Source organism: Hylaeus anthracinus, unplaced genomic scaffold, assembly GCF_026225885.1.
Source record: "Hylaeus anthracinus isolate JK02 unplaced genomic scaffold, UHH_iyHylAnth1.0_haploid 2, whole genome shotgun sequence".
NCBI classification, from domain to species: Eukaryota; Metazoa; Arthropoda; class Insecta; order Hymenoptera; family Colletidae; genus Hylaeus; species Hylaeus anthracinus.
In genome coordinates this window covers 3,002,990-3,017,359 of record NW_026534838.1, presented here as the reverse complement: position 1 = coordinate 3,017,359, position 14,370 = coordinate 3,002,990, and the positions used below count along the sequence as shown (strand labels likewise).

Genomic DNA, 14,370 nt, shown 5'->3' with positions numbered 1-14,370 from the left:
GTCATTGATTGTAATTATTACTTTATGATGGTGATTTGACAGGATTAATGGACATTGGTCAATTTTAATTGATATTAAAAAGACAGATTGAAATTATAATTTTATAATGGCGATTTGACAGGATTAGTGGGCATTGGTCAATTTTAATTGATATCGGGAAGGCGGATTGTAATTGTAATTAGCTTTTAATAGTAATCGACAGTAATTATCATTAATCTTTGATTACAATTGAAATGCCAGGTTTCAACTGCAGTTGAGAAGTGAGATTTCAATTTAATTTGCATTGGAAATGGCAGATGTCTGTTATAAATTTTTCAGTAGTACACAGGACTCGATTAAATTCTTATTTAATATAAACGTAGCGAAACAAAAATATCTTCAAGACTTCTAACCTGCATTTAAAATATGCAATAATATCTTTCTTTTTTATCATTCCACTAACGTTTATAAAGAATTACGCACATATAAATGTATGTAATTGTACATGTATATATTTTGAAGGACCAAATTAAAGGACCCAATTAAATAAATACTTATACCGAGAAAATATTCCATCTCAATATTTTAATACGAAAGTAATCTTCGATATCGAGTACCAAAGTGATCGATTTTTCACGGCATGACGCGCGAATCGTTTGGAATCACTCCTCAGCGTAATTCGACGAGAGAAATTTGCAAAATAATTCCATGCCGTTTTAGAGGCTTTGATATCGTGTAAGATGCTTCGAATCGTTTTTAGCCATTTTTAATTACACGCGCGCGGACGTTCAAGATCGAGAAGTTACGCGGCCCCTCGAGTTAATTAAATTTCACAATTCTAATTTTTCATTAAATTTAATAAACGACGTTCCAGAAAGTAGTAGAAAGTCGTGAGGAGGAGTTAATTTTTAATTTATTTTTGAAAAAATATATTTTTAAATATGTCGCGAAAGTACATTTGGCGGTGGAGTTAAGCTAATAATATTTAATTATGAACATTTCACAAAATGACGGGGAATCCTGAAAGGAACAGAATTTTTAACTTGAAATCCCGGCTGTCTCTTTTGAAAAAAAATATATTTTTAAATGTGCTGAGTGAGATACTTGGGAGGAAATTTAAAATCTTTAAATTTATTTAACGTTATCTTACAGAGTGACGGGAAATCATGAAAGGAGAAGAATTTTTAATTTAGAGTCTTCCCATACAAGAAAAATAATTCTAAATATGCCGAGCGAGATACTTGGGAGTATAATATTCAAATTTATCTCACGATATTTCACAAAGTGGTAGGAAACCTTAAAAAGAAAATAATTAGTAGAGGATAAGAGAAGCTGGCTTTCTATCCTTGTTTTAGAATTTCATTCTTTATGCTTTTATGCTTTTTAATTTTCAGCTACTTATAAATAGACTGCGCATTTTATGCAATTTATGGGATACCGTAACATACAGAAAATACAAAGATATACATAATGTATGTTGAATATATTCTACAATTAACATAATCGTATACATACATACAATTTAAACTTTATATGTTTACAGACTGCACACACTTTTTAATTATGGCATGTATTTATTATATAATTTTGTTTCAAAAATGCATAAAATTCGCAGTTTATTTGTAAATCTTTTCACTTTTTATTTGTTGAACGCATCGATGTGCTCCCACGAATACGGCATTGGTCGATACGAGTGCTGAACAACTTCAGTCCGTTACTATATTATATTATATTTAGAACTATATTATATTTATTATTTAATTCAAACTAATATTAAGAAGTAAAATACAGGGTGTTCTAAAAATGTTAGAGGTCCTTGAAATGGGTCATTTGGGGGGTGATTTGAAACAACTTCTTCCTTAGCGAAAATGTTGTCCGAGGCTTCGTTGAGGAGATATTTACAGAAAACCACGACCAATCACAGCGTGGCTGCCTAGCGCGTAGTCTACGCTACCGCGGCTGACTGACGCTAGCCTATACTACTGCGGCTGACTAGCGTGTTGACTATGCTACTGCGGCTGACTAGCGCGTTGACTATGCTACTGCGGCTGACTAGCGCGTTGACTACGCTACCACGGCTGACTGGCGCTAGCCTATACTACTGCGGCTGACTAGCGCGTTGACTATGCTACTGCGGCTGACTAGCGCGTAAACGGTTTTCTGTTAATATCTCCTTAACGAAGCTTCGGACAATATTTTCGCTAAGGAAAAAGTTGTTTCAAATCCCCAAAACCACCCCTTTCAAGGACCTCCTAGATTTTTAGGGACACCCTGTATTTTACTTCTTAATATTACTTTGAATTACATAATAAATATAATATAGTTCCAATAGTAAGTGTTCATTTAACACAAAACTCCAATCACTATTTCTATACGTACATACTATGCATCATTGTATAATTTATCACAGAACTGTTTAAATACTTCGTACATTTCGATATTCCTTAGCATTGGTAGTACTTGCACGTTTTCTCCTGCCATCTTTACTTCATTATTCATTTAATCTCTCGAATCCATTCTCTCCGACGTTCTGGAATTTATTTATACGCGTCGTTTCTTATAGCTCCGTTCCGAAAACGCACTCGTTCCTATCGTAAGGTTTCCCTTGTCGGCTTCACTTGCGGGGATTCAAAGGTATTCGGTATAACGCATGGGGTCCGCGGAACTAATATCCCGAGATCTCTATTTCTCTCGACTCGAGACTGCTGAACTGCAAAAACAGTGCCACCGCGGTGCCACGATTTCCAGAGACATTTTTCTGACACTCTGCATATAGGATACTCGCCTCGCGGGACTGTCGCCGTATAGAAAAATTCGAACTTTTACCCCGGCGCTCCTTCGACCATTTTCCACTCATAAATCTCCGTGACCTCCATTACTTAGAGCACCGAAGCAACCATAAAAATTGCGTCCAATGAATCCGCAATTCCTCGATCGATATATAAAGTGTCCCGCTGGGAACACCTATGTTTAAGTAAACGACAAAATTTTATTTACTGAACTCGTTAGCGAGTTGACGTGACATTATAATTTCCAGGGAAAGCTGGCATTGTATTTTGAATTTATTCACAGTTGAAATATTAGATGTACCGAAAAGTAATGTCATTTCTTTTACATTAAATTCAGACAAATACATTCATAATACATTCATATCCTCGTTATCAACAACCTTTTGCCATTTAGTGTGCAAATATTCAATACTACATGGTTAAAAATCAATGAGTTGATGAATGATAAAGAAGTATTGAGATTCACAGAAACGACATTACTTTTCGGTTCACCTAATATATTGTGCAATAAATTTTATTTTCACATATGCTATGATGTTTTTAAAGTGGAAGAACATGTGATCCGTTCACTGCACAAATTTCGAAAAATCTTAACTCTTGAATCTTAAATTTAAAATCCTAAGTACTAAATCTAAAATCTAAATTCTAAAATCTTGTTGAAAAATGTTAGGTGCCAAAGCACTTGGTATAGCCACTTTTTATATTTACAATAACTTTCCTGAATAATAAAGATTAACGCCAATTAACGACCAAATTTTTTTGACCATTGAATAATAAATAATTTATTTCGAATTTTGATCGCATTTCCCAGCTTTTTGTTTTATGGAGTTAATTAATTTGTGCAATGAATGGTTCATATGTAATGAAAATTATAAATACAAGAATTTTGTGTTAAAGATTGATACGACTACTTTTGATACAACCATTCAGATACAGATGAATATTTCATACATTATATTTTTTGCATTACTTTATATTTTATTATACATTATAGTGTCTGGAATATTTTCTAGTTTCAATAATATGGCTCACAAATCATTTGTTAGGAATTACTGTATTTTATAGATTTGAAAGTGTGTGGGCTTGTTATACATGTTGCACGACGCAGCTGGATTCAATGGGAGCGTGGTCCTGCGATGCCACTGTCGTTATAACTCAATGTGCGACTCATCGTACAATAAATCGTTGCGTTTATGACTCCCCTAACTCTCGAATGATGCAGGTCATGTTGAAACCAGTTAAACGGTATTTCCCGTTATACACGATAGTAATATAATAGCTTGCGGATGATCCACTTTGGCAACTCATCCTTTGCACGATTCTCTATTCACAAATGTTTTCTTCATCTTCAGAGAATAATTCTCATTTTTAACTACAAATATGAATAATAAAACTACATAACCATTGTTCATTTCGTGGTGACGTTGATAGAGTGTATAGAATACTATGCTACTAGAATTTCCAGGAGATTTATGAATGAAATTAATTGCAACTTTGTGGTGTAAGGTTCGAGTCATCGTTAGAATATCAAAATTCAGGGATAACATTCAAAATGAATTCTCAAAATAATAAAACAGGAGATTTATGAATGAAATTATTTGTAACTTTGTGGTGTAAAGTTCAAGTCCCCGTCAGAATATAAAAATTCAGGTATTATATACAGAATGAATTCTCAAAGTAATAAAACAGGAGATTTATGAATGAAATTAATTGCAACTTTGTTGTATAAAGTACAAGTCCTTGTTAGAATATAAAAATTCAGGTATTTTATACAAAATAAATTCTCAAAATAATAAAACAGGAGATTTATAAATGAAATTAATTGCAACTTTGTTGTATAAAGTACAAGTCCTTGTTAGAATATAAAAATTGAGGTATTATATACAAAATAAATTCTCAAAATAATAAAACTTATTTTACTAATTCTCAAAATAATAAAATTTATTTTTGAACACTCATACAATCATTTACCTTCCATGTGTATAAATACAAAACAATCGCATTCCACAATAAACATTGCCTCGAATAGTGTTCTTTACACTATTATACAAACTTTATCTGTTATACAAACAATGCTATCGTTTTTTGTTCATCGAATTAGAAATATACAAAGTGCTCCAGAACGAATTAACCGACTCGAAAATTCAACGTGCACGGAAGATGAACGGTTGGGTGTGGAACGAGGGAGGGTGTCGGTGGCATTGGTAGCCGTCAAAGTGTCCATCGACGCGTGAATTAGACGATTCTAGACGAGTCGCTCGGCGGCATCGGTTTAAAGTTGTGGAAAGCAACACATCGCGGGTTTAATACGAGTTTCCAACAGCCGGAAGTAACGGAACGTGTGCGCACCGATAACGGCACGAAAATGGGGTCGAGATTCGCGAAAGTTTGAAATAGCTGGCGGAACTGAATCTCCCCCGGTCCTAACTGCGATCAGGTTAGCTGAACGCAATATTGCGGCTTACGTAATTAACTGCCAGGTGTACACAGTCCACCTCGATTTGCAACTTGCATGCGTTATTGTTTTTCGTATGTCCCAGACTTGGATGTGGCGAGACTTGGTTTTGTCAAAATTATTATCAGGTAATTATAAGAAAATATTTCGGACACTAAAAAGCACCCCTTTCCTCTGTTATAAAGATTAATTGTCATCTTGAAGCAATAGTATGACTCACAAATAATTTGTTAAGAATTACTATTTTATAGATTCTCACACCAGAATGGAATCAGATGAATGTTTCATATCATATTATATCTTTTGTATTATTTTATATTTTATTATACATTATAGTGTCTGGAATATTTTCTAGTTTCAATAGTATGGCTCAGAAATAATTTATTAGGAATTACTGTATTTGATAGTTTCTCACACCAGAATGGATACAGATGAATGTTTCATATCATATTATATTTTCGGTATTATTTTATATTTTATTATACATTATAGTGTCCATAATATTTTCTTTTCAAAATAATTACCTGAATGCATAATGTAGTGTCTAATTACATTAGGTCTATTTAAAATTGGCCTATCTATTGATATTCAATCATTATTAGTCATCGTACCATACAATAGTACTATCCCATAACAGAATCTCCCACAAAAGTTAAATTTAGATTGAACGACATCCAACTCTGATTATTCTAAAATAAACCAAACTACTACCACGAAACTGCATCACAGGCTGCTTTCTCATCGACCATTTCCTTTACGTGACACAATATCAAATGTTACGAATGAAAACACACTTCTATCGAAAAGGCCCAAGAGGCGAAACCATTAAGTTCGGCACAGTGTTTTCCACCATCCTAACCATCCACCATTCTATACTAGAAACCAAACCAAACCAACCCAAAAATCTAACTAAACCTTCAAAGCAATTACCGGTTTAAATCCACGAACATTCAAAGTACCAATCTCGATTTCGTCGAGTCGATAGCCAATTTCTTTGTATAAAAACGTTCGCGTTAACGATGTATCCGATCATTTCTCGATCTTTCACTTGGATAAATACACAGAGAACTCTCGAAGTGTTTGACCAAGGTCTGCCAGGTTGTTTCACGGATCCCACTGATGGGGATGGCTTATACAAACCGGGGGAGGTCGGCAAGTGTTTCTTTACTTTCGTATCAGGGTGTTCCACGTGGTCAGACGTTTACGTCGTTCCGTTTATTACCGATCGCGTCGAGAAGTTTGCGACACGATTCGAGAATCGACGACTGCGGACAACGTGGAGGTCTTGGGGATTAGCAACAGGTCTCTGGGAAACTTTCAGTTTGGAAATATAATGTTTGGAAATATAATGTTTGGAAATATAATGTTTGGAAATATAATGTTTGGAAATATATTGTGCAATCAATTTTATTTTCACATATACTTTGATGGTTTTGAAATGGAAGAATATACGAGCCGTTTACTGCACAAAATTTGGGAAACCTAAAATCTAAAATCTTAAATATTAAATCTTAAATCTTATATCTTAAATCCTAATTCTTAAATCCTAAATTTTTAATCCTAAATCTAAAATCTAAAATCTAAAATCTAAAATCTAAAATCTAAAATTTTTTGGAAAAATGTTAAGTTTAATCGATTTGTGTAGTGAACGGCTCATTTGATCGCTCAACAAAAATATAAATGCTGTTAACAGTATCAAAATGTAAGTATCTTCATCGAATGTAAATTCCAATCAGTTTTCTTAGCCGGATCCAAAAAATCAACAAACGAGACGCTTTTAGACTCCCAGTACACGCGAGGAACCTTCATTAATTCCATGCCGAGTCCTCCCACCCCCTGGGCGTCTGGAAAGTCGAGGGAGCACGCTGTAAAGTCGAGACAATTACGATTCGCGTCGATAAAGAAAAAGGGAAAAGGTTCGAAAGGTAGAAGGGTGCTTCGATCATTAGTTTTCCGGGCTGTCTATGACCCAGTAAAGTGGCTCCTTTAGCGAGTCGCCTTAGAAACGACATGTCTCGTATATCGTCCAGAGAAAGCCGCGATTGGCCCCCTTTCCCTCCAATGGCTTTCTTTTACGAGCCTCGAGAATATCGAAACCCGAACGAATCCCATCCCCCTGGCCATCGAAGGGAAATGTGACCCCTCGAGCCCATTCGATGAAACTTGATTCTCGTAACCGTGAAATTTCCATCAAAGTCAACGTCACGCGTGCTATCCCTCCCCTAACGTGAGATTTATCTGATAAACATTTGCTGAATACGTGCCTGTAGGAACAATTTTTTAAAATATATTTGCTTTTGGAATTTTAACACAGAAATATCGTAAATGTACTGGAAAAGAGTCAGTCAGATTGAGGAGGATTACAAATTATTCTGCATAATTATAAAACTAATTTCATATTTAATTTTATATTTCTTATTTCGTCGGAAGAAATTTGTCTAAAAATTAAATGATAGGTTCGATGTGTCTAAATAAATGTTTCACTATTAATATATACATGAATGAACTGTATGCTAGTCTTACCATTTAACCATTCATGTTTATTTCGTCGGTAGAAATTTGTCTAAAAATCAAATGATAGGTTCGGTGTGTCTAAATAAATGTTTCAGTAGAATTATGTACATGAATGTTACATAAGAATTTTGAATTCTTACCATTTAACCATATCATATTATTGTATCATTTAATTTAGAATGCTAAAGTATTAACTGTATAAAGGGTGCCACAAAAATGTTGGAGGTCCGTGGAAGGGGATCGGGGGGTGATTTGAAACAACTTTTTCCTTGGGGAAAATGTTGTCCGAGGCTTCGTTACGAAGATATTATCAGAAAACTCAAACTAATCAGAGCACGAGTATTTCGGTGGACCGCTCGCAGTAGAATAGGCTATGCGCTAGTCAGCCACAGTAGCATAGGCCACGCACTAGTCAGCCACAGTAGCATAGGCCACGCGCTAGTCAGCCACAGTAGTATAGGCTATGCGATAGCCGCTCTAGAATAGGCTATGTGCTAGACAGTTGCATATACCGGCTTACTCGCGCTCTGATTTGTCGAGATTTCTGTTAACCCTTTGCACTCGTTTACATTGATATTTTCTGGTATCTATCAGCAACTCGAGATGCTTTCTCAGCGTTCTATTGTCACGAATGCTAAACTTAGATTGACTTCGAAAATGAGATCTCTAATTTGAGATTTGAAAATTTGATTTTACCTCTTCGATAATTATTTTATTGACACTTCGAGTTCCAAAGAAATTAGACCTAAATGAAACCTAGTGGTGACTGAGAGTCACCTCTCGAGTGCAAAGGGTTAATATCTCCTTAACCAAGTCTCGGACACCATTTTCTGTAATAAAAAGCTTGTTTCAAATCACTCCTCGAACCACCCCTTTCAAAGATCTCCAACATTTCTGGAACACCCTGTATAAAATAAAGATCGAATGAACTCTATACTAGTCATATCGTTCAACCATATCATATTATTGTATCATTTAATTTAGAATACTAAATAATTAACTGTACATGAAATGAAGATTTCTTCTCATTTTAATAATTTTCCAGAATTCCACTAACAGCTTGCAATTGTGTGTTTCAGATGGGATTTCCACTTCGCTAGGAACATCTCTGGCACGCATAACTGTAAAAACATTCTCACTTCCGTGACCAACGCCCAAAAAGAACGTTAGTGAATGAACTTCTGTATAGAGGAAGGAATATAGTTTCGTGATCCACGAATGCTCGCGTGCGGGTTTTAATACCCAAGAGGAGAATCACTGCTCCTTATTACCTCTCTGCATTTCATCCTCCTCCTCCTCCTCCTCCTCCGCCCCCCCCCCCCCCAGATTGGTGTGTCTGTTATTTCGTCTACCCAGGGTAGTTTTCTTGTTAGGAATCCAGTGTATGCCATCACGAACCTTCAAAATGGAATCTCCTGGTATCGTGAATCACGTGCACTTCTTAAGAAACAGACTGGTGAGTGGTTGATTAATTCCCAATCTAGATTTCTAAAGGCTTTAGAATTTCACGTTTAATACTGCGATTTATCAAAAGTATGCTTTCACTTAAAATAAAAGAACGAGATATATTTGATTGCGTTCGTGTTTTGTTAAAATATGAAATATAAATCCTAAATTCCTTTTTGGGAAAATGTTTTATGCGAGAAAAATATTCAACGTTTCCATTTAACATAAACATTGAAAATTTACTGGTTGTTAAAAATCATTATAATACAAACGGAAAGTAGATTTATTATTTCATTAAAAAAGTAGATTGCCATTGTTTCCATAAAAATATTGTAAAAATATAGAACTAATGCTATTCTGTTAATCATAAAAAACTATATAACTTTGTCCTTTATAACTTTTTAATAATACTAAAAATCTAATAATACTCATATACATAATTTAACATTATAAGAATCAATTTATGCTACTCTGTTAATCAGAGGAAACTAAATAACTTTATCTTCTGTAATTTTTTAATAATACTAAGAATCTAATAATACTCATATACATAATCTAACATTAGTATTGCTTCTTTAAAAGTTTGTTTTCCTAAAACATTCTCTCTCTTACAACTCGATCAACGACTGTAATCTCGTTTAATTCGAAACAATAATTGAATCCCAAATTCGTGTACAGTACATTACACCAAAAATAATTGTCAAGTAAATAAATAAAATTGAAAAGGAAATTCTTCCAACCTTCCAAAGCGACTAATCTTCATTAAACGATGCCTCGGGTTGAATTGAAGCATTTATCCTACTAGCGTCAAAGTTACTTTGGAGCAGTGGTCATGTATGAAATTAATTTCATTACATTGTTCCACGAAGTCCGCGGATTTTACGAACTACAACCTAATATCTCGGTTTTAATAACGTGGAATTATTATAATTACCCGTTACGAGGAATTTCGTTGGAAATTAACTTGACTGTGTCCAGTTCGCGTAACTTACCTGAAACAGAAATGAAACATCGAGTTTTACAAACAATACCACTTTTATTCACTTAAATCGTACTCAATTTCTTTAATATTCTTCAATAGTTTACTAAAAATTGATGAATTGCAATATACATTTTCGTAATTTGCAAGAAAAAAGCACCTTTCCAAGTATATTAATACGCATAATTCATTAGCTTTGAAGGTGTAAAAATAATAGAAAGCAGAACGATTAAAAACGTTATTACATTTGCATGATAAATTAGTAGATTCATTTTCTCTGTTCTGCAATTTAATTTGCAGGAAGAACGCAGCTGTGTAATTTAAATATTCTACCATAAAGCGAAGTAGTTTACCCAAACATGCAAAAATTATCAAATAAATTACGCTCGCAGCTTCTGAATATAAATAAGCTGTAAATGCATGTGCTCGTCACGTATGTTACACCGAGATGGCGCAAACGTATCCATATGCTCGTCGCGTTAATGACAATTTGGTTATGTTACCAACAAATGTGCACGCGGTGTTACAATGAATCCTATAACAATCATCCTTTGTCTACATTGACAATGACGATTCAGTAATGGCAATTTACAATTACATCCGCAACTTCATTCGCTCCTGCAGGCGCGTAATTGTTCTCATATGAATAGGGATTATACGTGGCGACGGTTAGATTCCATTGTACTAATAAATGAAGCAGGTAACTCTAATTCGAAGTACCACATTTGACACTAACTCTTGCTTTTCTAGATTTCATTTATTTGCGATTTGTTGACTCTGCTATTTTTTTCTAAAACATTGTCTCTTACAACTCGATCAACGACTGTAATCTCGTTTAATTCGAAACAATAATTAAATCTCAAATTCGTGTACAGTACATTACACCCAAAATAAATGTCAAGTAAACAATTGTTACATTTTTAGATTAATTGCATTTGTAACTATGTTCATCATTTTCGTTCATAACATTTTATAGATGTATTTCACTTGCAACTATGTGACTCTTTTGGTTTTGCAATAATTGTTGCATTCTTAGATCTCTCACAGTCGCAATTCAATTTTCAATTCGAATCGATATTTTTTGAAACTCCTATATTGTTGCAAACTCGATTTCCTACATTTTTAACTTTGTTAAAATTTGAAAGCTTCAATATTTGTTGTAAGTCGTGAAAGAAATTCTTCTCTTCCAGTTTTATTAAATTTCAACATTCAACATTGTCGGAAGCCTCGAATCTTTCTTCGTTTGCAACTTTGTGAACTTTTGCCTAGTTTTTCAACGATGTTGCACGCCACCAATCTCCACTTGTAACTTTGTTAAATTCTTCAAGCTCTCCTCTTCCAGTTTTCTTAAATTTTCAAGCTCCAACATTATCGAAACCCTCGAAACCTTTTCTTTTGCAACTTTCTAAAATTTTATCTTATTTTCAACCATGTTGCAACCCCCGTTTCATTCCACTTGTAACTATGTTAAATTTTGCAAGCTCTTCTCTTTCAGTTTTCTTAAATTTTCAAGCTCCAACATTATCGAAACCCTCGAAACCTTTTCTTTTGCAACTTTCTAAAATTTTATCTAATTTTCAACCATGTTGCAACCCCCGTTTCATTCCACTTGTAACTATGTTAAATTTTGCAAGCTCTTCTCTTCCAGTTTTCTTAAATTTTCAAACTACAACATTATCGAAAGACTCGAAACCTTTTCTTTTGCAACTTTCTGAAATTTTATCTAATTTACAACAATATTACAACCTCCCCCCTATTCCTTTCCACTTGTAACTTTGTTAAATTTTTCAAGCTTCAACTTAGTTGCAAGTCACGAAACTCTTTCGTTTACATTTTTCAATTAGGAATTGTAAATTGCTAACCGTGCTTCACTTCCGAAGAAGCAACCTTCCAGCAGAGCGGTCGAGATGCAACAAAAAATAAAGTTGCGTTTACTTTGGTATGCACTACACCGTGAATTTCGTCGAAAAATTCGCGACGCGCACAAAAAGAATCGCTCGTGAAAAGAACAATGCAGGGTGCTTTAAATGCGAAGAAAAGTTCTGAATATATTATTCAAGAAAATCATACACAATACGTCGCTGGCATAAAATAAATAACGATATGACCAGATTTCATTCAGCCTCTTTCATGGTAAAGATTGTTTTCTATTGGTCCACGTTTATTTCTCAATAACACATTTTCGTGAATATTTTTTGTCGATGAATTTTTCATGCCAGGCTCGTAAGCAAATAGTCGGACCAAACGTAAACATCAGTTTTCGGGCCGAGTTTCGTCGAACTAAATGTTACGGGAAGGGGTTAATGTTGTATTTTAAGAAGGAATATGTTTATATATAATTTTCTTGCGTTAAGAATTAATAAAATATTTTATGCACAGATTTACTCGTGTTAGGTTGCAAAACTGCGATTCCCAGGACTCTGCCTGTTCAGCTTATTATCCGTATTTTCTTTTATATTTCTTTTCGAAAACAGTTGCTCCCTTAATTAAACCGCAACAATATTCAACTATTACAAATTAATTCGACGATAATATTGTCCGGCGTATTTATCCACGGTACGATTTACATTTTTCGTAATTAAATAGAACGCACCTGAAGGCTTCTCGGGCGCGGAATATTCGTGCACAAAGTGGAAGTTGTTAAGTGTAACAGCATTTAACGTTGAACATGCAGAACGCGTTTACCATAAACCCCGTTTTCTTCCCAGCTTACCCGTTGTCCATTTTTCACGAACGATTTTACGCTCGGCGGAACGTATTGCGTCGGTTTTCAGGCGAAACAAAGTGCATTTTTCGCGTTAGGATTGTCAAGATAACGGTACCCGCGGTGGGTGAAAAATTCTGTTTGATATCCCCTCCCTCGGCGAGAAGTTTGACGCTGATATCCCCGGAACGGCTATGCTAAACTTTCCACTCGTTATCGCGGCGAATTTTTTATCGTGACGTATTTATGAACCATTCGTATATCTTGCGTTTATTCGCGACGTTTCTGTGTCGCTTGTATTTCACTTGTCTTCGATGACCGAGGTGCTCGTTAGCGTTGTTGGAATAAGATTCCGATATGAATATCGGGGTTGATACTGATTTCAAAGCGCGACTATTGTGTTCTGACTCGGGTATTGAGAGAAAAATTTGAAATGTGTTGTTTAGAAAAGAGTTAAGCATGGGCCAAGGTAAAAGAAATACCAATTGTATGATTGCAGGGTTGGGTATACTTGTATTAAATGGCGATTAATGGGATGGAGGTTTTGTATTTAAAAGTGAAATTAAATATAATATTGAAATAATGTAAAAGTAGGATACGATGCAATTATTTAATAATATTACATGTAAGTGTGGTGGCAGTTCTGTGAAGGATGAGCAAGAGAGGGGAGAAAAGGAAGGGAGTGTTCATCCTTAGATGAACTTAGCCGAGATGTTTAGATGTCGGTCGGAAATGGCCTTAATGAATGTTATTCGAAATTTTCACTTGTGAGAAACCAGAGAAACGCGTGGTGTCCCTCTAGCAGTGAAAACAGGAAGTGCCACCACAGTTCCTTCGCTAAAAAATTCGGTCGCTTATTTTTGCGTCACGTGGGCCCAATGTCACGACCCAACGTGTTAAGGGAGACCAACGTTGACTATTTAGGAAAAGAAATCGGTTCGATAACACCTCGATGGCTATCTAGTGTGGATGACCGTTGAATCTGAGCGTTGGTCTCGATGAAATCAGCTCGAGCTTTCGTGCACGCATGAAAATGATTTAAAAAGAAGATCCCCGGGCTCGTGGGATCGAGCACGAATTCGAAATACCAGGAAATGGCTCGGAAGTAGCACGAACGATCAAGAGTTTTTATACTTTTACATCCATTCGAGCGGGGATACCCGTGGGACGTTCGGTTGCACGAAGGGAGGATTAATTATGGGCACGCGAGATGATGTATAAACTGGGAAACGGTGAGAATTTATCGAGATCTATGGCAGACTTGAATCTATGGGTAAAACTATCGCGATCGAGAATTTATCTACGCATGAAGTGGATTGGATTCTGCAAAATTAAGACAGTCTCCTCATTATCGTCAGCTTGCCAACCTGCGTTGTTATTTTCTAATGATAATAATTAGATAGGATTACGTGCATTTATGACATAAACTAATATAATAAACACATGCTACACATAACTGAAAGCAATGTGCATTTATGCAAAATGAAATAAAAATATTATTACA

The 14,370-nt window shown here is 35.1% G+C and overlaps 2 protein-coding genes across 4 annotated transcripts in view; one reads left to right on the top strand and one right to left on the bottom strand.

The window, feature by feature from the left end:
* The window catches only part of LOC128892846 (uncharacterized), a 51,364-nt gene extending 42,342 nt beyond the window's left edge, over positions 1-9,022 (top strand). For both annotated transcript variants that reach the window (XR_008461188.1, XM_054153424.1), the window contains exon 2: positions 8,817-9,022. Coding sequence is in view for 1 of the 2 variants with exons in the window: in XM_054153424.1 (XP_054009399.1) it covers positions 8,817-8,907 (91 nt within the window). In the remaining variant the exon portion in view is untranslated. The remainder of the gene's footprint in view (positions 1-8,816) is intronic.
* The window catches only part of LOC128892838 (metabotropic glutamate receptor 2-like), a 234,559-nt gene that overhangs the window by 147,485 nt on the left and 72,704 nt on the right, over positions 1-14,370 (bottom strand). The window lies entirely within an intron of this gene.